The sequence below is a fragment of the Bombyx mandarina genome, chromosome 28 (assembly GCF_030267445.1).
Source record: "Bombyx mandarina strain Sakado chromosome 28, ASM3026744v2".
Taxonomy (NCBI): Eukaryota; Metazoa; Arthropoda; class Insecta; order Lepidoptera; family Bombycidae; genus Bombyx; species Bombyx mandarina.
In genome coordinates, this window is record NC_143233.1 from 5,539,474 (window position 1) to 5,565,828 (window position 26,355).

Sequence of the window (26,355 nt, forward strand, 5' to 3'; positions counted from 1 at the left end):
TTGAGAAAATGGAATTGACTCGAGAAAATTCAAGAGCGATGATTTATTATGACTTTCGAAGTGGTTTAACACAAAAACAGTGTGTTGACCGGATGATTTCTGCATTTGGTGATGAAGCCCCATCCAAAACCACAATTTATCGCTGGTTTGCTGAGTTTCAACGTGGACGTGTCAAGCTCAGTGATGATCCACGTCAAGTTCATCCAAAAACTGCAGTCACCCAAGAAAACGTAAGTGCGTAAGCTAATTGAGGAAGATCGACATGTGACATACCGCGAAATTCAGGCAACTTTAGACATTGGCATGAGTCAAATACAAATAATCTTGCATGAACAATTAGGTGTAAAAAAGTTGTTTTCCCGATGGATACCGCATTCGCTCTATGAAGAGCAAAAAGCGGCTCGCGTTACTTGGTGCGTCAGAACTCTCGAAAGATTCCACGCAGGATCCTCAAATGCTGTATACAACATTGTATCAGGTGACGAATCCTGGATATACGCGTACAAACCCGAAACAAAAAACCAGTCACGAGTTTGGGTGTTCGAAAATGAGTTAAAGCCAACAAAAATTGTTCGTTCACGGAGTGTTGCAAAAAAAATGGCGGCCACGTTTGTCTCTTGAGGGACAAAGAACGGTTAATGCAGAATGGTATGCTAGCATTTGTTTGCCACAGGTCGCTTCTGAACTCCGTAAAGAGAACTGCAACCGCCGCATCATCCTCCATCACGACAATGCGAGTTCTCACACCGCGCACAGAACAAAAGAGTTTTTAGAATAAGAAAACATAGAATTATTAGACCATCCGCCGTACAGCCCCGACCTAAGCCCTAATGATTTCTATACTTTCCCTAAAATAAAGAATAAATTGCGTGGACAGAGATTTTCATCATCTGAAGAAGCTGTGGACGCCTACAAAACGGCCATTTTGGAGACCCCAACTTCCGAATGGAATGGTTGCTTCAATGATTGGTTCCATCGTATGGAAAAATGTGTCAAATTTCGCGGAGAATACTTCGAAAAGCAATAAATACATTTTTAAATAGTAATGTTGTGTCACTTCGTTAATTCCCGAAATTTTCAGTGCCACCTATGTACTAATATTATAAAGAGGAAAGATTTGTTTGTTTGTTTGTATTGAATAGGCTCCGAAACTACTGAACCGATTTTAAAAATTCTTTCACTGTTTGGAAACTGCACTATCCATCCCTGAGTGACATAGGCTATAATTTTTTTTAAATAATTCGGGATCCTTACTAAAACTCCACTAATGTAACCCAAGGTATTAAAAAGGTGATGGTAGACCGCGTTCCCCCGACCGCTCTGGGAGAAGGTGTAACGCGGCGCCATCAAAGCGGGCTCTCGGCCCGCTGAACGAGGGAACCGGTGGTCGTGTCGCTGGCGGCCGCCGGTCCGGCGTCCGTGGGACGGTGGGATGGATGTAATGTGCTCTGCGTCAACCCTGTCCCGCCGTTTCAATAGCCCCGACTGGGCTCCGGCCCGGTCCGAGGTAGGGCGCCGGTTGTGAGCGGCAGGAGTTTTTAGTGAGGTTCAACTCCCACATACCCCACCTGCCGCGCGGGTGGGGATCCGGCGATTTTTTCCTGTGGAAAAAAAAAAAGGTATTAAAAAACGGAGACCTTATAACTTATATCTCAGGGTGGGTGGCGCATTTACATTGTAGATGTCTATGGGCTCCAGTAACCATTTAACACCAGGTGGGCTGTGAGCTCGTCCATCCATCTAAGCAATAAAAAAAATGAATAAAAAATTTATCTCTACCTAATCGTTGGTGGCCTAAGAGGCTATTTCAGCTACGCCCGGACGCGTAGGTGAGCATCGTGAGGTTAAAAGTCGCGGATGGTGTTCCCGACCCTCAGAGATTCGGATCTTGGCAAATATATCATGTTAAAATTAATGAAAATAAAAACGTCAATATCCTTGTAAATGATTTTAAATTTTCATCAACTTTAAAAGCCCATTTACTGCAATGAAAATCAGTCTTCAGGTTTCTGAAGGAATCTTTTATTTCAAAACATTTATAGAATGCGGGAGGTTTTATGACCCTGTGGAGCGTGCGTTCAAAAAGTTTAAAAAATAATTTCTAAGAATGTAAATCAAATTCCAAACGTTCGGCGATATTAGTTTAGCCAAAAACTTTGTGTTTTTTTTTAAAGTAAAATCATAAAAATGTATATATTTTCTATAATAATGTATTGCCAATAGTAGATACAGCGCAACATACCTGCTATATTTATATATTTTCTAGAATTTCTGTAAATTAAATGGTTGTCTGGATGAGGTCGCTTTTAGCGATAAAACCGCCTATTGATCAAATGTATCTGCTTGTTGACTGGTTTTGAATGTAATTGTTTTTTTTCTTTCCTACGTATGCTGATAGCCTTGAGAGGCTATTTCAGCTTCTCCTTGACGTGTAGGTGAGCTCACGGGGCTCAAACCGGAAGTGTTGTTAGCACTTGTCCTAGCGAGAGCAGTGCTTCGCAGAATCTACCACCGGATCGGAAACGCGACCCACTGAGAAAATACGGCGAGAAACTCAGTGGGCTGTGTCTATGGGTTAGTTTACTTGTCGAGCCCTTCGTCGCAAGCGATGGGTTCGGCGTGGGCGGTGACCGGTGCTTGAGGTACCTAAAAGCACCGTTAATGGATCGGGAGGATCCCTAATGACGTGTTTAGGGGAGGTAAGTTGTGTTTTTGGTGTAAAATTAAGTGTATTCACCTTCTCTCTCTCCAAAATCGATTTGTTTAAGCGCAGCTTAGAGCCCAACGTTACATGATTCTTTTCATTCCACAGAAGGTTTACGGTAGGAAGGTACGGACTACGGATCACTGACACCGATGTAACTCGCATGCAGCCAGAATCCACAGAAGCAACCACACGATGAAATTCTAAACAATGAAGAACCACTCACTCACTCTCCGATCTTTCCAACAGCCCTTGCAAAGCTATGAGGGGACAATCCTTCCATCACAAATTAGACCTTTCACCTAATGTATTGCTGAAATATTCACAAGAGGATCTCTCTATCCGAGAACAAACAAAGAAAGTTTTTATGACTACAATTTTTTTTTATTGCTTAGATGAGTGGACGACCTCACAGCCCACCTAGTGTGAAGTGGTTACTGGAGCCCATAGATATCCACAACGTAAATGCGCCACCCTCCTTAGATATAAGTTCTAAGGTCTCAAGTATAGTTACAACGGCTGCCTCACCCTTCAAACCGAAACGCATTACTGCTTCACGGCAGAAATAGGCGGGGTAATGTTACTTACCCGTGCGGACTCACAAGAGGTCCTACCACCAGTAATTACGCAAATTATAATTTTGCGGGTTTCATTTTTATTACACGATGTTATTCCTTCACCGTGGAACTCAATCGTTAACATTTGTTGAGTACGTATTTCATTAGAAAAATTGGTACCCGCCTGGGATTCGAACACCGGTGCATCGCTCAACACGAATGCACCGGACGACTTATCCGTTCGGCCACGACGATTCGCGGAAACCAAAGAAAATATCTACAATGTAGTACAATAACAAACAAATTAACGCGTGGAAACCTTAGAGATTTTGTTGAGAGACCATGTTGTGTTTGGATTTATTCGATTGTAAGTGTAACGGTGTGTGATTTCACATCACATCGAAGACATCGTGGCCTAAAGGATAAGAAGTCTGGTGCATTCGTATCTAGCGATGCAGCGGTGTTCGGATCCCGCTGGCAAGTACCAATTTTTCTAATGAAATGCGTACTCACCAAATGTTCACGATTGACTTCCACTGTAAAGGAATCGACGGTAATATCGTGTAATAAAAATCAAAGCTCGCAAAATTATAATTTGCGTCATTACTGGTAATAGGATCTCTTGAGTCCGCACTGGTAAGTATCACCGTCCCGCCTATTTCTGCCGTGAAGCAGTAATGCGGTTCAGTTTGAAGGGCGGGGCAGCCGTTGTAACCTTAGAACTTATATCTCAAGGTGTGTGGCGCATTTACGTTGTAGATGTCTATGGGCTCCAATAACCACTTAACAGGTGGACTGTAAGCTGGTCCACCCATCTAAGCAATAAAAAAAATCATCTCAGTTGAAACACGCATCACATTGCCTAATATGTCGAAAAATATCCATCCCATTAAATAGATAAACAAACTTCGATGCAAGAACACTTAGCACATAGTAGTGACTTTCACGTGACAGCCAATAAAATAAGACCACAGAAGTTCTAACTTGAAGCTTTAAGTACTAACTTAAGGTAACTTAACGGCAGTCTCTTTGGTACGACCGAGGGCACCGCACGCGCGCTCTCTCAACTTGTTATTACAACTTAGTCGTGCTTTTTTGTGAGGCGCGTTCAAAATATTCTAAGTTATTCCCCGTTAAGTTCGTAATAAGTTCGTTCTTTTACGTTGTTATGAAAGCTATTGTTAAGCTAAACAAAAGCTGGAGTTACGGCACGAGTTTTGTACGTGGTGTGTGTCTTTTTGTTATTTTTATAATTGGTAATGGAATGTTGATATTTTTGTGCTAAACCAAACCGGTGAGAGTGTATTACGTTTGTAGGTATGTTTCATGATTAGAATAAATTAAAGGCGCATCGTAAAAGCTTAAATTAAATGGGCCTGTTTAATTTGATGATGACACAGAATAATCATAAATTGTTTTGAAAAAAAATAAAAAATGATATGAATGATATGATAATGAAATGGTTTATGGAAATTGCTTAATACGATTAATCTTGGAAAGGTAATGAATATTAGTTTCTTTTGTGATGATCTATGCAGTAAGTTTAATCTCTGGAAATTTCAACGAAAACCCGTTCGAATTATTGGAACCAAAATTTTATAGGATAATATATTTAGTTACGAACTTAAAATACATTACAAAGATTACATTTTAGATATATATTTTTGCAACGATATTGAATGTATTAAATACCTAAAGCTACTATTAAGTGTAATTAGAAATATCTAATGCACACACAGTCTTTTAATGATCTATTTCATTATTATTTTTATTTACGTCCCATTTTGACTTCAATTATATTACATATATTATTAATTCTATCTTCAATTATACTATACTATATTATTATTATATATATTATAACGTTTAATAAAATTTTATAAAAAAAACTCTAAAGTGGAACACTCCTAGCCGAACAGTTAAATGTAAAAAAAAATAGAATAGCATTTTCTTAAGCTTTCCATAATCGTTTGGATTTCATTTGAAAAATTCTTTTACATTAAAAATTTTACAGTATTCGCAGCGTCAGTAATAATACATAAAATATTTAGCGTGACATCAAATTGCAAAAATGTTTTCATTATAATAATAATAACCTTTAATTGTTTCCTATTAGTCGGGTTCAGGATAATAGGACTAAAGCAAATTCATTTCATCATCATCGTCTCCTCTCCGAGGAGTTCTTGAAACGTGTCTAAATTTTAATCACCATTAAATATTCTTGAAAATTAAATGTGCAAAATTTTGATCTACACATTTTCACATGTGAAACTAACAAAATGTGTATAAATCTGTTTTTTCATCTACGTCTTGCCTTTAATAGCTGCATTTGTAATTAACCGAAGTAAGAGGTCTGAATTCGACGTAAAATTTAATAGCTTTTTCTCTCTAAGCTCTGTAAATACGGTAAAAAAAGGGTAGGCAGCGGCTTAGTTCTGCCTCTGGTATTGCTGACGTCCATGGGCGACGGTAACCACTCACCATCAGGTGGGCCGTATGCTCGTCTGCCTGGTCTACTGGTAGAGACCTCTTGTGCGTCCGCACGGGTAGGTACCACCGCCCTGCCTATTTCAGCCGTGAAGCAGTAATGCGTTTCGGTTTGAAGTGTGGAGCAGCCGTTGTAACTATACTGAGACCTTAGTACTCATATCTCAAAATAGGTAGCGGCCGTTTCAGATGTCTATGGGCTCCGGTAACCACTTAGCTCCAGATGGGCCGTGAGGTCGTCCATCTATATATATACAATAAAAAAAAGACCGAAATCGATTTTCCTTTGAAAATTAACGTAAAAAATGTATGTATGAGATAAAGAAACGAAATTATTAAGCTACCCCGCCTATTTCCGCCGTAAAGCAGTAATGCGTTTCGGTTCGAAGGGTGGGGTAGCCGTTGTAACTATACTGAGATCTTAGAACTTATATCTCGAGGTGGGTGGCGCATTTACGTTGTAGATGTCTATGGGCTCCAGTAACCACTTAACACCATGTGGGCTGTGAGCTCGTCCATCCATCAAAGAAATAAAAATAAAAAAATTTTTGCCATGCGCCCGCGTAACCCTAAAAAGATGCTTCGCCTTAATAATTCTAATCGCATCGAAATCTGTAGCGAGCGTAACTAATTTCTGTGTCGGCTATTCAATAAACGTCACCATTATGAAATCGGATACGATAAATCTTATGCTTAGTGTAATCTCTGGTATTTTTGTTTCACACATTTTTTCCCTAGTCTAGTATTTATATTCTCTGGTAGATTAAGCGGCCATTCCAACTACGCGTAAGACTGAAACTTAGAACTCATTTCCCAAGCTTGATGGCGGTATTTACGTTATATATGTCTATGGGCCTCAACACACCAACACCGTGAACTCGTCCACCGATCTAAGCAATAAAAACACGTTTTGATATTTCAACTATGTTTGGCGGCAGTATAACCTGTAATGTATACTAATATTATAAAGCTGAAGAGTTTGTTTGTTTGAACGCGCTAATCTCAGGAACTAGTGGTCCGATTTAAAAAATTATTTCAGTGTTAGATAGATCATTTATCGAGGAAGGCTATAGGCTATATAACATCACGCTAAGACCAATACAAGCGGAGCACCAATAAAGAATGTTTTTAAATCGGGGTTATTTTGACAGAATTGTTCCCCTTTAAAAAATAGAAAAAAAACGTCCGCGACAGCATGTGTCTATGTGTTAAGGTTGGCTCACTATAACGTTTTTTATGCTAACCAAATTTTGTTCTAAAATAAAGCATTATTTGTGAACTATTCCACGCGGACGAAGTCGTGGGCAAAAGCTAGTTATTTTATAAATTTGAACATTAATCAAACTAAATCTATCAGTTGAATCTACGAGACAGTTACTGTTCGTAAATATGAAAGGAAAGATAACGCATACGGTTATTTGAGATTATTCTGAGAAATGATTGTGATATTTTATTCAACAGCCGATCTAGATCTAGTAATGTTATAAATAAGAGCGACCTTTTAATAAGATAGCGGTTTTAAGTTGCCACAAATTTTTTTTTAAATCGATCGCGTAATGAACAATGCATGCGTTTGATTAAAATGAATAACAGTTTAAAAAAACTAACAAAATACGCTTTTATAGAAAATCCAACTAAAAAATAGAAATAAATATTAATCATTTTGAGGAATCTTTGAACATGATTTTGACCCCCTTCAAAACGTCGGATAACTCGAAATTTGGTATACTTATTAAGGACCGATGACAATACAATATTTTAAACAGTTTGATCCGTTATCCTTACTAGGATAATCAGGATTAACGATTTTTGTTTTCCTGAGACCCGGAGTGTTTGCGTCAAGACCAAGAAGGGAAACTATCAGGGGGGCGTCGATCACCTCTTTCTCGGATAAGTTACCAACTGATTCGTGATTTTTTTTAAAAATTATTGAATTAATTGAAATTAAACTAAACAATGAAAACACTTTTTTTTTACAATAAAATCATTTTTTCTTACACTATTTTTAATTCAAATTTATTAAAATTTATTTTCTATTTTTTAGTTGGATTTTCTATAAAAACGTATTTTTTTAGTTTTTTTAAACTAAATTAATTAATAGCTTAAATCACATTGCATTAATTTTTGTATTTTATGTCACTTGTACGAAATAAAAGGTTTTTTTTTATTTTTTATTTATTTATTTATTAATAAAAAACCTAGTATTCCTCAGAACTTAAGTTTCAATATTCTTTTATCGCAATCTTGTCTAGAAAGACTAATAAATAATTTTATCGGGTACTTAAAATTCTACGTGAACTATTTCATTTTAAGGCGAAGTTTATTAGCGATGCTGTATCCTACAGCTTAAGCGGAATAAATAACCTTTGTTTGTTTGTTAAAATCATTCAATTTAGTACTGAACACACTGACTCGAAGTATATTATATTATTCTTTTAGATTTACGTAATACGTAATTACAAACGAATAAGTGCAGAAATAAATCTATAGCCAGAGAAGAAAATATCATAAATATACATAGAGTATTGTTCCTTTTGTTGATCAAAATCCACTTGACTAAAAATCTGACATCAAGTACCAAAAACGGTTGTCCCAAGTATGTTTTTGGACTAAATTAATGAACTAGCTCACGGCCCTCCTAATGTTAGGCTGTCATAGAGATAAAAGCAAGCTTGAAGGTCGAAATCTCAATTTTGTTGTGTACTAGCTGACCCGGCAGACTTCGTAGTGCCTCAAACGATAAATAAAATACCTAAGCTTTTGTATAAAATAAACTTAAAACAAACAAAAGGAATCCGTCCGACGCGGCGACGGGGGACACATCAAAGGAAAAGCAAAATTGTTATTTTTATTTAATTCCGAGCATTTTCATATTTATTTAAACCTTTTAAACCTTCTCTGGACTTTCACAAATAATTCAAGACCAAAATTAGCCAAATCGGTCCAGCCGTTGTCGAGTTTTAGCGAGACTTACGAACAGCAATTCATTTTTATATATAGAGATTTTTTCAATCGAATACACCATACCCGAAATCATAGAACGAAACAAAGAATCATACATCCGTTACATATATTAGATTATGTAGGAGACAATTTTTTTTTTTTTTTTTTTTTCTTACATAGGTAGACGAGCTCACAGCCCGCCTGGTGTTAAGTGGTTACTGGAGCCCATAGACATCTACGACGTAAATGCGCCACCCACCTTGAGATATCAGTTCTAAGGTCTCAGTATAGTTACAAGTATCTCTAATCCGTTGTAATGCTTAGTTTAGCTTGTTAAACGAATTGAAAATACATTTAGCGTGAACAACGAGTGTATGTAATCCAATTAACTGATAATTTCAATATCAATATGTTTTCGTTGCATGCCTGTACACTTTTTACTAATACTAGCTGACCCGGCAGACTTCGTAGTGCCTCAATCGATAAATAAAATACCTATAAACTTTTGTAAAAAATAAACTTAAAACTATTTCGGCTATTTCAGCTACGCTATGACTGGTAGGTGAGCTCACGGGCTTATCTTTGATAGAGGGCTTGATAACACTGGCCTTAGCAAGAGCTTCGCAAAATTTAACACTAAAAATTAATTTTTACAATCGAAAAAGTACTTTTAATTACGTCTTTAATTCGTAAAAACCGATAAAACTAAATCTTTCACGTTATTACTTAGTAACTAAAACTACTCTTACGATTAAGGCGTCCGTGACCATAAAAAATTTTAAGTATTCCAAAAACGCGAGATTAAACCGTGAAAGAAGGTTTAATTATTTCTACGACTTGCGAAAACCGGAGAAAACTCTATTATTAGTTAATGTTTCACCTTAAGTGGTCCCAAACTTGTTTTTTCTCTTGTGTCATGGGCTCCAAAAGCATTCATACGAGATAAGTACAGATAAATCTCGAATTTCGAATTAATCCATTCAAAGCAGACCTCTGTGTGTTATGGTCAATAGAAAGAAACAATTGCTTACAATTCGTCACACTTAGAAAAGTTTACACAATTTTGTTTTAATTTCTAACCCCACAGATACAAGACGAAAATTGACCGCCATCTTGTGACGAAAGGCGGAAGCCTCATTCGCCATTAAAAATTCTACTCGAAAAAATAATACGGAATTGATAGTCCAAGACCTGTCAAGACGTAAATTACAGGAACGTCAAAATTCATACCGCGCCCACAATACTGCCGCTTTCGCTAAAGTTATCAGCAATAAAATTCATAATTTATTATGAACCAGTTTTAAATTTTTAAATGTTAATTCAAAACAAATAAAGTTAATTACGTGACATTTATTTACACTGACACAGAAATTAGAAGAATTCGTCATATTTATTATGTCCAATTTCAATACTATACTGATGTCTGTCTGTGGTTTATATTTCTGCCGCAAAGCAGGTTTCGGCTTAAGGGCAACTAATATACTATGAGACTTATATCGATAATCGTATTAATATTATTGTCATATTTTCAATACGAAAATGACTCTGTTTGTTGAGTTTTTACTGGTGGTAGAGCCTCTTGTGAGTCCGCAGGGGTAGGTACCACCGCCCCGCCTATTTCTGTAACTATACTGTATGTTGTAACTATACTGAGTGAAACCTTAGAACTTATATCTCAAGGTGGGTGGCGCATTTACGCTGTAGATGTCTATGGGCTCCAGTAACCACTTAACACCAGGTACGCTGTGAGCTCGTCCATCCACCTAAGCAATAAAAAAAAAATTAAAAAGTTTTTCATGCCTATAACAACGAAACTAATTTTCCCAAAATTCACAACGGAAATAGTTAAATAGTTTGAGCACTGGTAAAGAATATGAGATAGCTTTTTGTCCACCGCTTAGCAAATTTTTTTTTTTATTGCTTAGATGGTTGGACGAGCTCACAGCCCACCTGGTGTTAAGTGGTTACTGGAGCCCATAGACATCTACAATGTAAATGCGCCACCCACCTTGAGATATAAGTTCTAAGGTATCAAGTATAGTTACAACGGCTGCCCCACCCTTCAAACCGAAACGCATTACTGCTTCACGGCAGAAATAGGCGGGGTGGTGGTACCTACCCGTGCGGACTCATAAGAGGTCCTACCACCAAGGTTCCAGGTTGTAGATTGAGCTCTACCGTACCCGTTCTGATGTAGTCTATATAAACTAAACTGCGCTCGAAAAGCAAGGATCCACAATAAAACATTGAGCAATACCTCACATCCAGGTCACTGTCATTAAAATATCATTCGAAATATGCAATCAAATTATGACGATGAAAGGTCAACGACATTTATACAAACGTTAAAGTAATAAAACACGAGGGTTTATGTATTAAAAATGTTCTTTCCATTCGGTATTCGTTCTCCGACTCATCGTCAGGATTACGTTCGCTAGAATGTTTCTCAAAGGAATGCGAAGGCTGTTTATCGTAATATTATTGTAATATTTTAAAATAGTCATTGCTCGTAACCAGATAAGTGATCGAAGTTAAATGAATTACACCTATTTGTTTTTTTTTGACAGTAGTTTTTGTTGTGACAGTGAACTTCTTGGAATCTCGTACGGAAAATGCAGTGGTACGATGTGAATTAAAAATAAAGAAAAACATTTGCTTAGCATGTTTAAAATGCAGTGCAAGACTTGAACAATTTTCGATAAGACAACACGTAAATTATGATTAAGGAAAATGTGAGTTGGCATTCTGTGCGTGTTACTTGAACGACATGGCGTCGAGCAGCGTCTTCCGTTTCCTGGTGCTCCTGGCCGCTCTCATCTGGATCCTCGCTGACGAGAAGAACGTGACCAGGGAGAGAAAACGATCTCCAATAAACGGGAGTTGGTTGTGAGTATTCTATTCTATGATACGTATATAATTAAATAAAGAAATAGCTGGGAACATATCACGCATGGTCATTCGGCCCCAATTTAGGATTCTCTTTTTTAATGTATTTTATGATCTGGTAACTAAGACTTTTAGGTCATGTCTTATTTTAATTTATATTCTTATTTTTATGAAAAATGATAAAATGGAGTGAAATGAAATGAAATGTAGATAATTAATTTGAGACATTAATCAACTAGGATGAAATGAAATGAGATGAGATGAGATGATATGGGATGAAATATAATCTTCGTAAAATCGTGGTCATTTACTGAGATTTTATCAGTGGACTTTTTGGAGGATCCCAAGAAGTTACGTCCAGCGGTTTCGTTTCATTTTCCCACATTTGTGCACTTTCACAGATATTAAACAGTTAATAAACCACCGTTATTACACATTTAAACCTGAAGAAACACTAAATAGACAAAATAAAACAAATCACACAACTTCACTTCTCGCGTTCCCGCCAAAAAGTCTTAGGATTCCCTGGGTTATTAGTACCAGAGACTATCAAATATATTTATATATTATTATGTTTAAATATATACCTATATAGATAATAAACACTCAGAAAAAAAGTAAACGAATCTGTTCATCACACACGAATGTTTACTTCATGTGAGAAACCACGACTCTCGCTAACTACTGCGCACGCGAGTCAGTCATAATATAATTAACTAGCGACCCGTCCTCGCTTCGCTTCGGAAACTGTAATTTATTATTGATTTCTCCACTATTTAATGGATGTTATTATACATATAAACCTTCCTCTTCAATCACTCTATTAAAAAAAACCGCATCAAAATCCGTTGCGTAGCTTTAAAGATTTAAGCATACATAGGGATATAGGGAAAGCGTCTTTGTTTTATGCTATAATTAATTAATATTAATCTTATGGTTTGATTGCGCATTTTATTGTCATCATATTATTTCAGGTGTTTCGGTTACTTACGGTCGTTTATTACAATTTCCGTGGATAGTGGACATGTGATGAGACGAAATGAAAATGAGGTTGGTAAGAGATTGTTAACTATGAATATGGAAGGATATAGAGGGAGAGGTAGACCTAAGAAGAAATGGATGGATTGTGTGAAAGACGATATAGGTAAGAAGGGAGTGAGCGAAGAAATGATATATGATAGAGGAGTATAGAAGGAGAAAACATGTTGCGCCGACCCCAGGCGACTGGGAGAAGGGCAGGATATTGAGTGTTATTCGTCGATATTTGACATTGACGTATCATTTCACTGAAAGCAGTTTGAGTTGAGTTTTCGTCTTCACGATATATTAACTCTAATCTAAATTAGAATGTTTTCTAGGGTGTTTGAAAACACTAAAAATACAAATGTTGTAGTTAGAGGAATTAATGATCTTCCCTTCTCTCTTCCGTCAGTATTTTTAAGCTCGACTAAAAACATTGCAGTTTTGCTCTGCAGTACTGGAAGACTGATCTGTGCAATCTGTATTTCGATCGTAAACTTCCGAGATCGCGTCTATGGATCCAAATAACTTCTAAACAGTATTGGGGGCTTTTTGGCGGGAACGCGCGAAGTGAAATTGTGTGGTTTGTTTTATTTTGTCTATTTATTTATTTATTTATTTATTTATAGCTTCTTATACTATAAAGTATAAAGGCGGACTTAATGCTTAATGCTCTAACAGTCTACCTTAGGGGAGTGCAGAGATGAAGCTTGGTAGGTGTAGTGTGAAGGTGATATTACTGAAACATAATAATATGTGTATATATAACATACATAATATTTATAGATACAAATACTTGTACTTAAATAAATACATATACATAAATATACAGATATACATATATATATATACATATACGTATCATAAATATTTAGTGTTTCTTCAGGTTTAAATGTGTAATGAAGGTGGTTTATTAACTGTTTAATATGTGTGAAAGTGCACAAATATGGGGAAATTAAACAAAGCCGCTGGACGTAACTTCTCGGGATCCTCCAAAAAGTCATCTGAAAAAAATCTCAATAAATGACCACCATTTTACTGAGATTGTATTTCATCCCATATCATCTCATCTCATTTCATTTAATTACATCCCAGTTGATTAATGTCTCAAATTAATCATCTTCATGTCATTTCATTTCACTCCATTTTATGATTTTTCATAAAAATAAGAGTAAAACTTAAAATAAAAAATGACTTAAAGGTCTTAGTTACCAGGTCATAAAATCCCTTAAAAAAAACTAAACAGTATTTATGCAAAAAAAACCATTTGCCAAATAGCAAAAAAAAAAGTGTCTAGTCTAGGAAAACCCTGTTAATTATGATCGATCGTGTATATTGTCGAACTCGTCTAGACGGGCTCAGGTGTCCATACTATAAGTAATAACGATCTCTTTTATGTAGCTTTAAACCTTTATAGCATTTATATTGGTTACGTGATGAAGCCTTAGCCATTGTATAGAATTGAAAGACGGTATTTCAGACAGGCGTTCTCATTTTAAGTGCAATGTTTGGCGCGAAATTCTTCTAAATTGCGTTATTTTCAGAGAAAATACCATATTTTTTTTGAGAAGTCCTTTATAAACCCGCTTAAAAGTAGAACGCCAGATCTAGTTAAGGATTTGTACCAAAATTGTTAATAGTGTCCAATACTTTGTTTTTCTGACCTATTCTAGAGACCTCGAGGGGTCATACTAGATTCAGGCGAGTAGTTGAGCTCACGGGTCATAGGTTAGCCTGACGAATTTGCTAATACTAGCCCTAGCAAGAGCAGTGCTTCGCAGAATCTATCATCATATCGGAATCACGACCCACTGAGAAGATCCGGCGAGAAACTCAGTGGTCTGTGTCTATGAGTTAATTTGCTCACCTTCTTCGCAAGCGACGGCTTGCAATCCTGTTTCTCATCTCAAGCCGCGTGTCCGTAGTAGCAGCTTCTTCGACTAACTTCTCTAACTAAAATTTCACCTTAATGCCTACTTTGGACTTCGAACAAATATCCAAAAACCACTAGACAATCTATACACCTACATATTTCTGGTCTTTACTTCCGCGAGTAATAGATATAATTAAAACTACTAGTTTTTCCATCCTTGTAGGCAGACGAGCATACAGCTCACCTTATGGCGAGTGGTTACCGTCGCCAATGGACGTCAGCAATGCCAGAGGAAGGACCAAGCCGGCTTAATCTCGCGTTTTTTGTTTATTTTTAGTATATTCTTTACAATTTCTCGATTGACCTTAGTCTTCTGCGACAACAATAGAATACATGAAATGTGGGAAATGTATAATGTAAGATGTATAATGATTTTTAAAAAAAACGCGTTACTAAACGGTAAAAGTAATTTTAATTATTCCTATTTTTAATTAAATAAATGCACACGTACTAAATTTAGGATTATTTAAAGTTTTACGCCGTAGTTAGAGTTAAGTATTGAAATTTTAAATGCGAAATCCGTCGCTTTTAATGGAATAATCTTGTAGTTCAATATTACAGTTAGTTTGGTAAAGCTTTGTAAGGAAAGATTATACCCATTTACATTAATATGCGATAAAACAAATTACATGTTTTTTTAACACGATGCTATTAGCTCAGTATGTATAATATACAGTGATGGATTCAGGTTTGATGCCTCCTTAGGCCCTGTTTATCGCGCACTCCTTAATGTTAGAATAAATTTTATAAAATGTATTTAAAAAATTTTGTTATAAAAAATAAACTGAATTCATTTTCAAAGGACACTACATACTGTTTTTAATTTTTTTGGTCCCTGAAATTTTGGCATTCGAAAATGTTGCCACTCCTCAAATAATGGCGCGCTAGGGGTTTTTTTAAATGCCATCTCTGTATGTATGGTTTTTGTGTAAAGGATTCTATGAACGTCATTGTCACAGACTTAAAGACATCGGATTAACTCGGAAAATTTGTTTAAGCCGATGACGACACAATAATTTTATAGCTTCGCTCTAATATCCTGACCAGTATCAAAAGGTTTAAAAAAAAAGTGCACGTTAATAATTGATTGAGCGTTTTTTTTAAAACTGAAAACTGCATTTATTTATTCATTGAGAAACACACATTCGTATGAAATTCGTTTGTAGGTTCTGATATTGCCTCACGCTCTTCGGTATCCCGTACAGCCAGAACTGGTAGCCCATGGCGCTGATGTTACTGCTGACGAACGACAGGCTTATTGATTCCTGGAAATGAACACGAGAAGTTTACTGGCGGTAGGAGCGTGAGTCCGCACGGGTAGGACCACCGCCCCGCCTATATCTGCCGTGAAGCAGCAATGCGTTTCGGTTTGAAGGGTGGGGCAGCCGTTGTAACTACACTGAGACCTTAGAAGTTGTATCTCAAGATGTGTGGCGAATTTACATTGTAGATGTCTATGGGCTCCAGTAATCACTTAACACCAGGTGGACTGTGAGCTCGTCCACACTACTAAGCAATAAAAAAAAGGAAATTAAATTTTTATGAATACGTTTTTATTAGCTTCAGACGTATGTATGTAACGGAATCTTTGAACATGATTTTGATCCTCTTCAAAACGTCGGATTAACTCGAAATTTGGTATACTTATTAAGGACCGATGACAATTCAATATTAAACAAAAAATAAAAATTCGAAAAAATTGAAATTCTACTAAAATATGAAAAATAAATAATAGTTTAAAAAACTAATAAAATACGCTTTTATACAAAATCCAACTAAAAAATAGAAAATAAATTTTAATAAATTTGATTTTTTGATTATAATTTTGCGGGTTGAGTACGTATTTCATGAGACAAATTGGTACCCACCCGCCTGGGATTCAAACACCGGTGCATCGCTCATCACGAATGCACCGGACGTCTTATCCTTTAGGCCACGACGACTTCTGAAAAGTTAGGTAGATAAAAATACAATCTTTCAAAATGTCATTATTCAGCAGCCGTGGTCTAAGTTGAATATTTCGTCGATGTCCTAAGGCCGTGTTTACATTAAAGTATTGTCTCGTTGTGATCGAAATGCAAAACAAAAGGGACTTATCATTTTTTATTTTTTTTATTGCTTAGATGGGTGGACGAGCTCTCAGCCCACCTGGTGTTAAGTGGTTACTGGAGCCCATAGACATTTGCAACGTAAATGCGCCACCCACCTTGAGATACAAGTTGTAAGGTCTCAGTATAGTTACAACGGCTGCCCCACCCTTCAAACCGAAACGCATTATGGTGGTGGTACCTACCCGTGCGGACTCACATGAGGTCATACCACCAGTAAATGAACCGTGAACTTAAATTGATTTGAATTATCACTGTGAACTGACCTCAAGAAGCCCACCGCTACTGATGTACCCTCTGCTCTCGACGCTATCAATGAAAAGATTCACTCTGAAACCGGTTATAATGTAGTCTTCGTAATGATCCGGCGACGCGCGAGTCTGCAACCATGTTGCACATGTTAGAATTCAGTGTTACTAGACTGTATTTTATTAATTGGTTAGTGAATTTTACTCACACACAAAGCTCACGGCCCTACTGGTGCAACAGAAACCCGTAGAAATCAACTGAGTAACTGTTATCACCCACCTTGAGGTAGATTTGAGGCTGAAATAGGCAGAGGACGGTACTTACTCACACCTGATGTTATTATTTACTAACTAGCTTTTGCCCGCGGCTTCGTCCGCGTGGAATAGTTCACAAATAATGCTTTATTTTAGGACAAATTTGGTTAGCATAAAAAACGTTATCGTGAGCCAACCTTAACATATAGACATATGCTGTGGCGGACTTTTTTTGAGATCTTTTAAAGGGGAACAATTCTGTGATACATTATTTTAGCGAAACTTTAACCGTTTCTGCAGCGCACGCAGCGGAAGCTCTCAAAAGGGAAAAAACATTCAAAAACATTGAAACATTCTTTATTGGTGCTCCGCTTGTATTGGTCTTAGCATGATATTATATAGCCTTCCTTAATAAATGGGCTATCTAACACTGAAAGAATGTTTCACATCGGACCGGTAGTTCCTGAGATTAGCGCGTTCAAACAAACAAACTCTTCAGCTTTCTAATATTAATTGGTATAGATGATTTAATCTTGCTTCAACAACCTGCTTTGTTGCTTGCTCATGAGAAACCGCTCGTATATATTTGACAGTTTCATTATACAAACCTTTTTTTTTTAAATTGAAAATTACTCCCTGTCAGCGGGATTGTAACTAGACGTACTTACCATCTGGCTTTGGAATGAGCTCTGATGTTTCCCGAGCGCTATGACATATCCTTTTTCAAACGAGGCTTGTGGAGAGTACTTAATGGTAGGCAGCGACTTGGCTCTGCCCCTTGTATTGCTGATGTCCATGGACGACGATAACCATTCACGTGGTGGGTCGTATGCTCGTCTACTTACAAAGGCAATAAAAAATAAATAAAAAAGATGTGATCGATTCGCTGGATGCGATTACCCGCGGCGTCTTATCTCTTAAACCACGGACGCTTGGCAAATCAACTAAACCGGGAGAGAGAGCTGTTAGAAAAATAATTCGAGGAATGGCTGTGTTTTCTCGTGGTCGCCCGCCGTTACTTCTGACGTCAACAACTAATCTATATATTAATACGTGAAGGAAAAACTTTGTATCCCTTTTTATGAAAATTGCGCGGACGGAGGAGTATGAAATTTTCCACACTTAGAGAGTATAGAGAAGAAATGCATAATGCTAATATTATTTAAAAATAATGAAAAAAATATACATTAAATCAATAAGGAAAAAATTACACATACTACCATGTAGTTGACACAGCACATATTATCTAATATATAAAATTCTCGTGTCACAGTTTTCGTTGCCATACTCCTCCGAAACGGCTTGACCGATTTTGATGAAATTTTTTGTGCTTATCCGGTATCTATGAGAATCGGCCAACATCTATTTTTCATCCCCCTAAATGTTAGGGGTAGTCCACCCCTAAATTTTATTTTTTATTTTTTAGACAACATTTTTAATTTCTATTTTTTTATGATACAACATACAAAAATACATACAATCCTCAATTTTCACCCCTCTACGATCAACCCCTATTTTTTATTGGTTAATTATAAACTTTAATTTTTTTGGCAAGATTTTCATTTTTATTTTGTCATGAATTAAAATAAAAAATCTGATGTTACTCTCAATTTTTCATCCCTCTATGATCAACCCCTATTTTTTATTTGTTAATTATAAACTTTAATTTTTTCGGCAAGTTTTTTTTTTTGTTTTGTCATGATTTAAAATAAAAAAAATTATATTACTCTAAATTTTCACTCTTAACGATCAACCCCTATTTTTCCATTCAGATTAATATTTTTTTTATTCTATGCACAGATCCGCAATAAGGTTGCAAGATGGCAATCAAATATTATAATTGTAGTACGATAAATTTTTATTCAGAGTTTATAATATCAAGTTCCTTTAATTATGATTTTTTTTAAATTGAATTTGATCTCCCGCCCTCGGCGGTCGACTACTGATCAACTATCAATCGATCAGTTATCCCCGCCAGGTGTCACCACTCATCCAGCAAACATCACGTAGTAGGGATGGGGACGAAGCCGGTCTCCTGTCTTACGTACTCACTATACATCATAGATTATACACCTAATATATTTGAGAGCTATACAATACTATACATTTTTCAGCCATGTTTTTTTGGTTTTATTTGTGTATCAATAGTATGTTCAGTAGGTCTGAGAATCGGCTACTATCTGTTTTTCATACCCCTAAGTGAATTTTTTTGGATATTTTTTTTTGTTTATGATGAGGTATTATGTGGTTAAAGGAGGTTTTTTTTTCTACAGTAGAATTTCCCTAGAAACTTATTTAAGGCAACACAACGTTTGCCGGGTCAGCTAGTTATATATAAATTTAATCTTTGTTTATTGTCAATTGTCAAACTTTTGTTAGTGTTTAAAGTCTGCGGTCAAATTGAGAATAGATGAATATTGTTTGTCTTTATTATTATTTATGTATAGTGTTCGACTTTCCGAGGGATGATTATTAAAATAAACTTGGATTAGAAAAACTTGTATATTAAAGTAAAAAATCAATAATCTACCGTTACAGTGTCACTTATGACAAGGGTATCATGACAACGGATTTGCGTATTACAGCGCTCTCTAGTGACGGTTTTAGGAGTTGGAAGAAACAGGGTGAACATATAGTGTAGTTTTGGCGAAATCTGTGATTATATTAAATAAGCATAATAGCATTTGACAATAGAACCATAATAATGTTTAAACATAAAATTTCAAATGATTAAAGTCGAATTTTCGGGGGAATTTCCGGGGACCACTACTATAGTTTAATTTAATGAATGTCTTGACTTACCGTTTCAGTCGGGTATGATAATGTTAGGTTCACATCTTGAGCGGGAAACGTCCATTTCTTTGTACCGTATATTAGTAGATATTCATCTGGAATATAAGTTAAAGTCTTCGTTAAATTGCTTGTAACGTGTCTAAGTTACACCTCGCTTCATCTCTCTCCTTTGATTTCTATCTCGCTCTCACCTTGAAATATAATATAAGTGTATGTTTATGTGTTTTCACGGGCGTCGGGTTAAATGTGTTAAAAATTTATAATAATCTTGATCAGAAAACAGATCCTGTCTATTATATAACTTTCCTGAATAATGTCATACGTGATGAAATCGACATATTTGTTTGTCACGTTTCTCTAGACTAAATCAAAATGAATAAAGGAAAAACAAAAAAAAAGTTGAAAAATAAATTGAACCTACGTGCCCAAATAATAAAAGAATTTCATAAATGACATTCTATAATGCATTATTAAGGTTAACTAAAAAACTACTGGTCAGATATTGGTAAAAAGTATCATCATGAAAAGTAGCAGTTTTCAAATTAAAATCAATCATTAAAATCGGTTTACCTAATCAAAAGTTCTGAGATAACTTAAGTAACATTAAAAAACATACTGGAATTGAGACCTTATCCTTTTTTGTAGTATTATTGATCTTTCCACTATTTAATAGATGTTATTATAAATATAAACCTTCCTCTTCAATCATTTCAATTTCATCTATTAAAAAAACCGCATCAAAATCCGTTGCGTAGTTTTAAAGATTTAAGCATACATAGGGACAGATATAGGGACAGAGAAAGCGACTTTGTTTTATACTATGTAGTGATTTATATTGTATTTATTGACGTATACATATCGTAACGTTAATACCACCGCTTTGAGATAGAAGTACGTAGTCTCAATGGTAGAGCTATACCAAATTTCAAACTCGCGACTGGAGAAATAGACAGAGTTTCCCCTACATATGACATCACAATAGCACCTATTGCCCTAGACGCGTCCTTAGGGATCCATCAGATCCAATAAATCTTGCATTAGAAGCCTTCAACTAGGAGCAGGCTTAGAGACCCCGGTAACCGTACTGGTTGAACTCGGCAAAGAGTTCGACGTGCAACCTAACCTAAGCATCTGCCCGCTGAGTTTCTCGCCGGATCTTCTCAGCGGGTCGCGATTCCGATCCGGTGGTAGATTCACTCGCGAAGCAGCTGCTCTTGTGTTGTTAGGTCAACTCAACGTCATCATTCCTTTATCACGGAATCCATTGCATAACACGTGTATTTAAATAATTAAAATTCAATGCCTGTAGAATCGAAATCCCTCGTATACCGAATGTAAAATTATCAACTCTATAAACTACTAGCTGTACCCGTCCGCTTCGCTGGGCATTTAAAATTAACATTATTATTTCTCACCCCCACAAAGATTCTCATCATTAACGCCCCCGCAACTAGTGTAGGGAGTCCAACACTCATATAAATATTAACCTATCCATTAAGTACATGTATTTTCTACATGGATACCAAGTTTCAAGTCAATCGGATGCATGGTTCAGTATTAACGGAACATCCGTAAAAACAACTGTAGATTTATATATTAGTATAGATTTAGATTAGTATTTGCATGACAACGACTTGAAAAAAAAAACTAAAATTATTCAGTAGGTAATAATTACAACACTATAGCTTTATATATTATAGATATATATTTATATATTAGTATAGGTTAGGCGACGAATGCTTAGCTCCCATAAAATAACTTACCGTCAACACCAATGGAACAGTAATACTTATTCACTGATTTGTAAATAACAGAATAGACGCGATTATCGTGGTAAAAATTCTCATCGGATTCCGCGTCCTCGACAACTGGCGTCAGAAAATCCTCACCGCACAGACAATTAACATGAAACAACGCGAATATAATTAAACATCTCATAATATACATCACTTGTTACATGGCTCCTATTATTTTATAAATGATCTTTTCTTTAATTATTAAAAGCAAGAAAAAAAACACTAGTAATTAACCGTCGTGATACGACATTTCGAGATAACGTATTCACCGATATAATTCGTTATCTTTGTATTCGATTGATTATTTGTTGTGATGTAATTGTTAATCTACTGTCGGCGTTAATGTTGCAATGTATTTAAACTGACTAGAGGTCCCGCAGTAGTCGAAATTCGACTATAATTAATTGGAATTGTAAGTTTGTACATTATTATGATTGTATTTTATACTTCTATAATCACAAATTTCGCCAAGATTACACTATAAAAAATATGAAGAAAGACAAACAATATTTAATCTATTCTCAATTTGACAACAGACGTCAAGAACAAGTTTGACAATAAATAAATAGTATGCATGCGTGTGTGCGTCAAATACATGGTATGTAGTGTGTGTAAAGTTTTCTTTATTGATTTAATGTATATTTTATGCATTATTTTTTAAAAATATTAGCATTGTGCACTTCTTCTCTATATTCTCTATAAGTGTGAGAATTTTCATACTCCTCCGTCCGCGCAATTTTCGTAAAAAGGGATACAAAGTTTTTGCTTCACGTATTAATATATAGATTTAGCGATCATTGAGCGAGTACTTGTAATAAATAATATGCATAGTTCGGAAACGAAAATAAGACGGTTTGTGAATAATGTTCAATTTTGTTGTCTTCGTAGCCTAAAGGATAAAACGCCCGGTGTATATAGGGATGCATCGGTGTTCGAATCCCGCAGGCGGGTACCAATTCTTCTAATGAAATACGTACTTACTAAATGCTTACGATTGACTCTCACGGTGAAGGAATAGCATCGTGTAATAAAATTCCTATTTCCGCCGTTAAGCAGTAATGCGTTTCGGTTCGAAGGGTGGGGTAGCTGTTGTAACTATACTGAGATCTTAGAAGTTATATCTCGAGGTGGGTGGCGCATTTACGTTGTAGATGTCTATGGGCTCCAGTAACCACTTAACTCCAGGTGGGCTGTGAGCTCGTCCACCCATCTAAGCAATAAAAAAATATATATGCAAAAAGCTAATACTAAAGCTTTCATTAACCCTCAGCCCATTGGGTTTCTCGCCGGATCTTCTCAGTTTCCAATCCGGTGGGAGATTCTGCGAAGCACTGCTCTTGCTAGGGCTAGTGTTAGCAGGTTAGAGCCCCGTGAGCTCACCTACTCGTCCGGTGAATCTAATGCGACCCCTCGAAGTTACTAAAATAGTTTTTTTTTAGTTTATTGCTTAGATGGGTGGACGAGCTCACAGCTGGTGTTAAGTGGTTATTGGAGCCCATAGACATATACAACGTAAATGCGCCACCCACCTTGAGATATAAGTTCTAAGATCTCAGTATAGTTACAACGGCTGCCCTACCCTTCAAACCGAAACGCATTACTGCTTCACGGCAGAAATAGGCAGGGCAGTGGTACCTACCTGCGCGGACTCACAAGAGGTCCTACCACCAGTAATGACTGGTACTGAGATTCGAACATCGGTGCATCGCTCAACACGAATGCACCGGACGTCTTATCCTTTAGGCCACGACGACTTCGAAAAGGATACAATAAAGCGAACATTTTAACATTATCAAATAACTAAGCGCATTAAAAAAACTATTACTTAAAATAATTCTTGTTTTTCATCCCTAAATTTCAAAGACCGAGTATTTAATAAATAACATTGGAGCTGTACAAAAAACGGGTTTTCAACAAACAAAAACGGTTTCCCACAGGCTTTGATCGTGAAGATCCCTCATTAAGGCTATTTAAACACTATTATGGGCCATTATATTCACGCCCTAACAGGGCTGCCTTACGATTCGAATGTTTTTTTGTGTTTTTGAGTGTATTTTAATTAACATTTCTCTAAAACAAAACCGTAATGCTGTAACTGCCAATTCAACACAAACAGTAATCGCTTTAGCCGTAATGAACATAGAATTTTAGAGGTAAAAATATTACTTGGAGATGCGACCTTTTGGCCTTGAATTCAAGATTGTTTTATACGATCATCGTCTTAAAGCTATAAGACTTTTCGTTTCATATCAAAATTTTAAACCAGCTTCCATGGAATGTACCAAAAAATCTTCCACAGCTTCTAGTACCTAATATTTAAATGCAATTTACATCAAGTACCTATTATTTCAAGGTTTTGGTGGTTCGTCTTTTATTTCTTAGATGGGTGGACGAACTCACAGCCCACCTGGTGTTAAATGGTTAGACATTTACATTTACGACCTAAACGCCGCCACCTACCTTGAGATATGAGTTTTAAGGTCTCAGTATAGTTACAACGGCTGCCCCGCCCTTTAAACCGAAACGCATTACTGCTTCACAGCAGAAATAAGCATGGTGGTGGTACCTACCCGCGCGGACTCACAACAGGTCCTACCACCAGTAAGACTTAACTTCACTCCACTTCATCATCATCACTTTATACCAGTCCACTGCTAGACCTCTCCAATTGCAGGCCACTGAGCACGACCCCCAGCTTCTCTCATCCAGCACTTACCAGCCACCCAGCATATATCGTCACTCCACTTAAATACTTGCAACTTCATATTGGTGGTAGGGCGTATTGTGGGATCCGCACAGGTAGCTACCACCATCTCCTATCTGCGAGGCAGCGTTCCACTTTGAAATATGGGGCAGTCGTTATAGAATCTAATTGAGGCTTCGACCTCATGTCTCAAGTTGATGAAGGACAGATTGAAAAATAACTTTCGTTCGTATTAAATAACACTACATATTTGACAGATGCCGAAATCTCGCTGTCAACTCTTTTTCCTTTTTTCATTTTTTTCCTACCTGAACTGGTAGCCTAATACTAGCGTAACGGGGCGAGTAGGTGAGCTCATGGGCTCTAAGCTGGTGACGTTACTAACACTAGCCCTAGCAAGAGCAGTGCTTCGCCGAATCTACCAACGGCTCGGAAGCGCGACCCACTGATAAGATCCGGCGAGAAACTCAGTGGGCTGTGTCTGTGGGTTAATTTCCTCACCGCCCTTCGTTGCAAGCGACGGGATCGACGAGGACGGTAACCGGTGCTTGTGGTATCGGGAGGACCCCATTCCGTCCGCACAATCGGGTATAACATTGTCAATACAAGTTTGCATACATATATACAAGTTCCCAACAATAATACATGGAGTGTCAGTCTACCGAGCAATTCCACCCGGTCGATATAAGATCTTCTCTTTGTCGTTTACCTCCCAAACTGGCGACCCCAATGCGATATTAACACACAACCTTCTCTGATGCAACCCAAAAAATCAATATTTTTCTATTACAAATAATATCTACGTTATTATTTATTATAATTTAAACATCAACCCTAAATTATGACTAATATATCACAGAGACGTGGAAACATAGTGCATGGATACACTGAGAGATGTTAATCGCCACAATTGTTAGTTTTGCTGTGATATAAATTTATTATTCAAACTGTCTGTGATATTTTCCAGAATATAACAGGAAGCTTTGTTTGTTTATTGTTGTTAGGCAATGCCTTAAAAACATCCTTGGGCCCGCGGTCTGTTCGCACGCTTCTTAGGCGCGACAATCACGCATGAAGTTATGCACCGCACCCGAAAAAAAAAACACACAGACATTTAATTAATTAACTTTCGAATATTTTTTCATAAATGGACCTTTGAATTTGAGCAGGAACAACGACCTGGATAAATATCCTCGATTGCCTATAGGCCGAAGATAAAATGTTAAAAGGCTATTATTTTAGAATATTATGCTTTTTAGGACGTTACGACCTTGAAGCAACAGTAATTGATATCAATGCAAGCTCCATATCGTTGATAAACGAATTACCACGTCTATTTTATTTATTGCTGCATACGTCATACTTAGATTTATGACTTGCAGTGAAATATATGAAAATTCAAAAATACTACGTGCTGTATAACTTTCGTGACAATTAAATTAAAAATAATGAATACTTAATACAAATGTACAAATGCGTGTGATTATAAAAAACTAAATCAAAGCGAAAACCATTATGGAAATAAACCGTGATGATGAAAAATTATAGTTGTTATTAATTTAATTAAAAGTAGTAGTAGGTAGGTACTAAATTATTTTCATTTTTGCTTTCTTTTAAAACTTCTTGCTAATGCATGACTTCTTCGCGGCAGGACTACTTAAGGATCTACAACACTATGAAATGCCGGTTTTTTTTCTTTTTTTTCCTACCTATGCTGATGGGCTTGAGAGGCTATTTCAGCTTCACCCTAGCGTGTAGGTGAGCTCTCGGAGCTCAAACTGGAAGTGTTGCTAACACTTGCCCTAGCAAGAGCAATGCTACGTAGAATCTACCACTGGATCGTAAACGCGACCCATTGAGAAGATCCGGCGAGAAACTCAGTGGGCTAATACCGGTTGACGACTGCTATAAGACGTAAGAA

General features: G+C 36.6%; 2 protein-coding genes across 2 annotated transcripts in view; one reads left to right on the forward strand and one right to left on the reverse strand.

Moving 5' to 3' along the window:
- Positions 1–4,300: 4,300 nt before the first annotated feature.
- LOC114243789 (protein Wnt-5b) overlaps positions 4,301–26,355 on the forward strand; it is an 82,646-nt gene continuing 60,591 nt past the window's right edge. The window contains exons 1-2 of the mRNA XM_028175400.2: positions 4,301–4,487; positions 11,277–11,577. Coding sequence (XP_028031201.2) covers positions 11,459–11,577 — 119 coding nt within the window. The 5' untranslated portion in view covers positions 4,301–4,487; positions 11,277–11,458. The remainder of the gene's footprint in view (positions 4,488–11,276; positions 11,578–26,355) is intronic.
- LOC114243790 (uncharacterized) lies at positions 15,625–22,019 on the reverse strand. The gene is made up of 4 exons (XM_028175402.2): positions 21,698–22,019; positions 19,944–20,029; positions 16,905–17,018; positions 15,625–15,795 (listed from the first exon to the last, which is right to left on the reverse strand). The coding sequence occupies exons 1-4, from the start codon at positions 21,879–21,881 to the stop codon at positions 15,658–15,660; spliced, it is 522 nt and encodes a 173-aa protein (XP_028031203.2). The 5' UTR covers positions 21,882–22,019; the 3' UTR covers positions 15,625–15,657.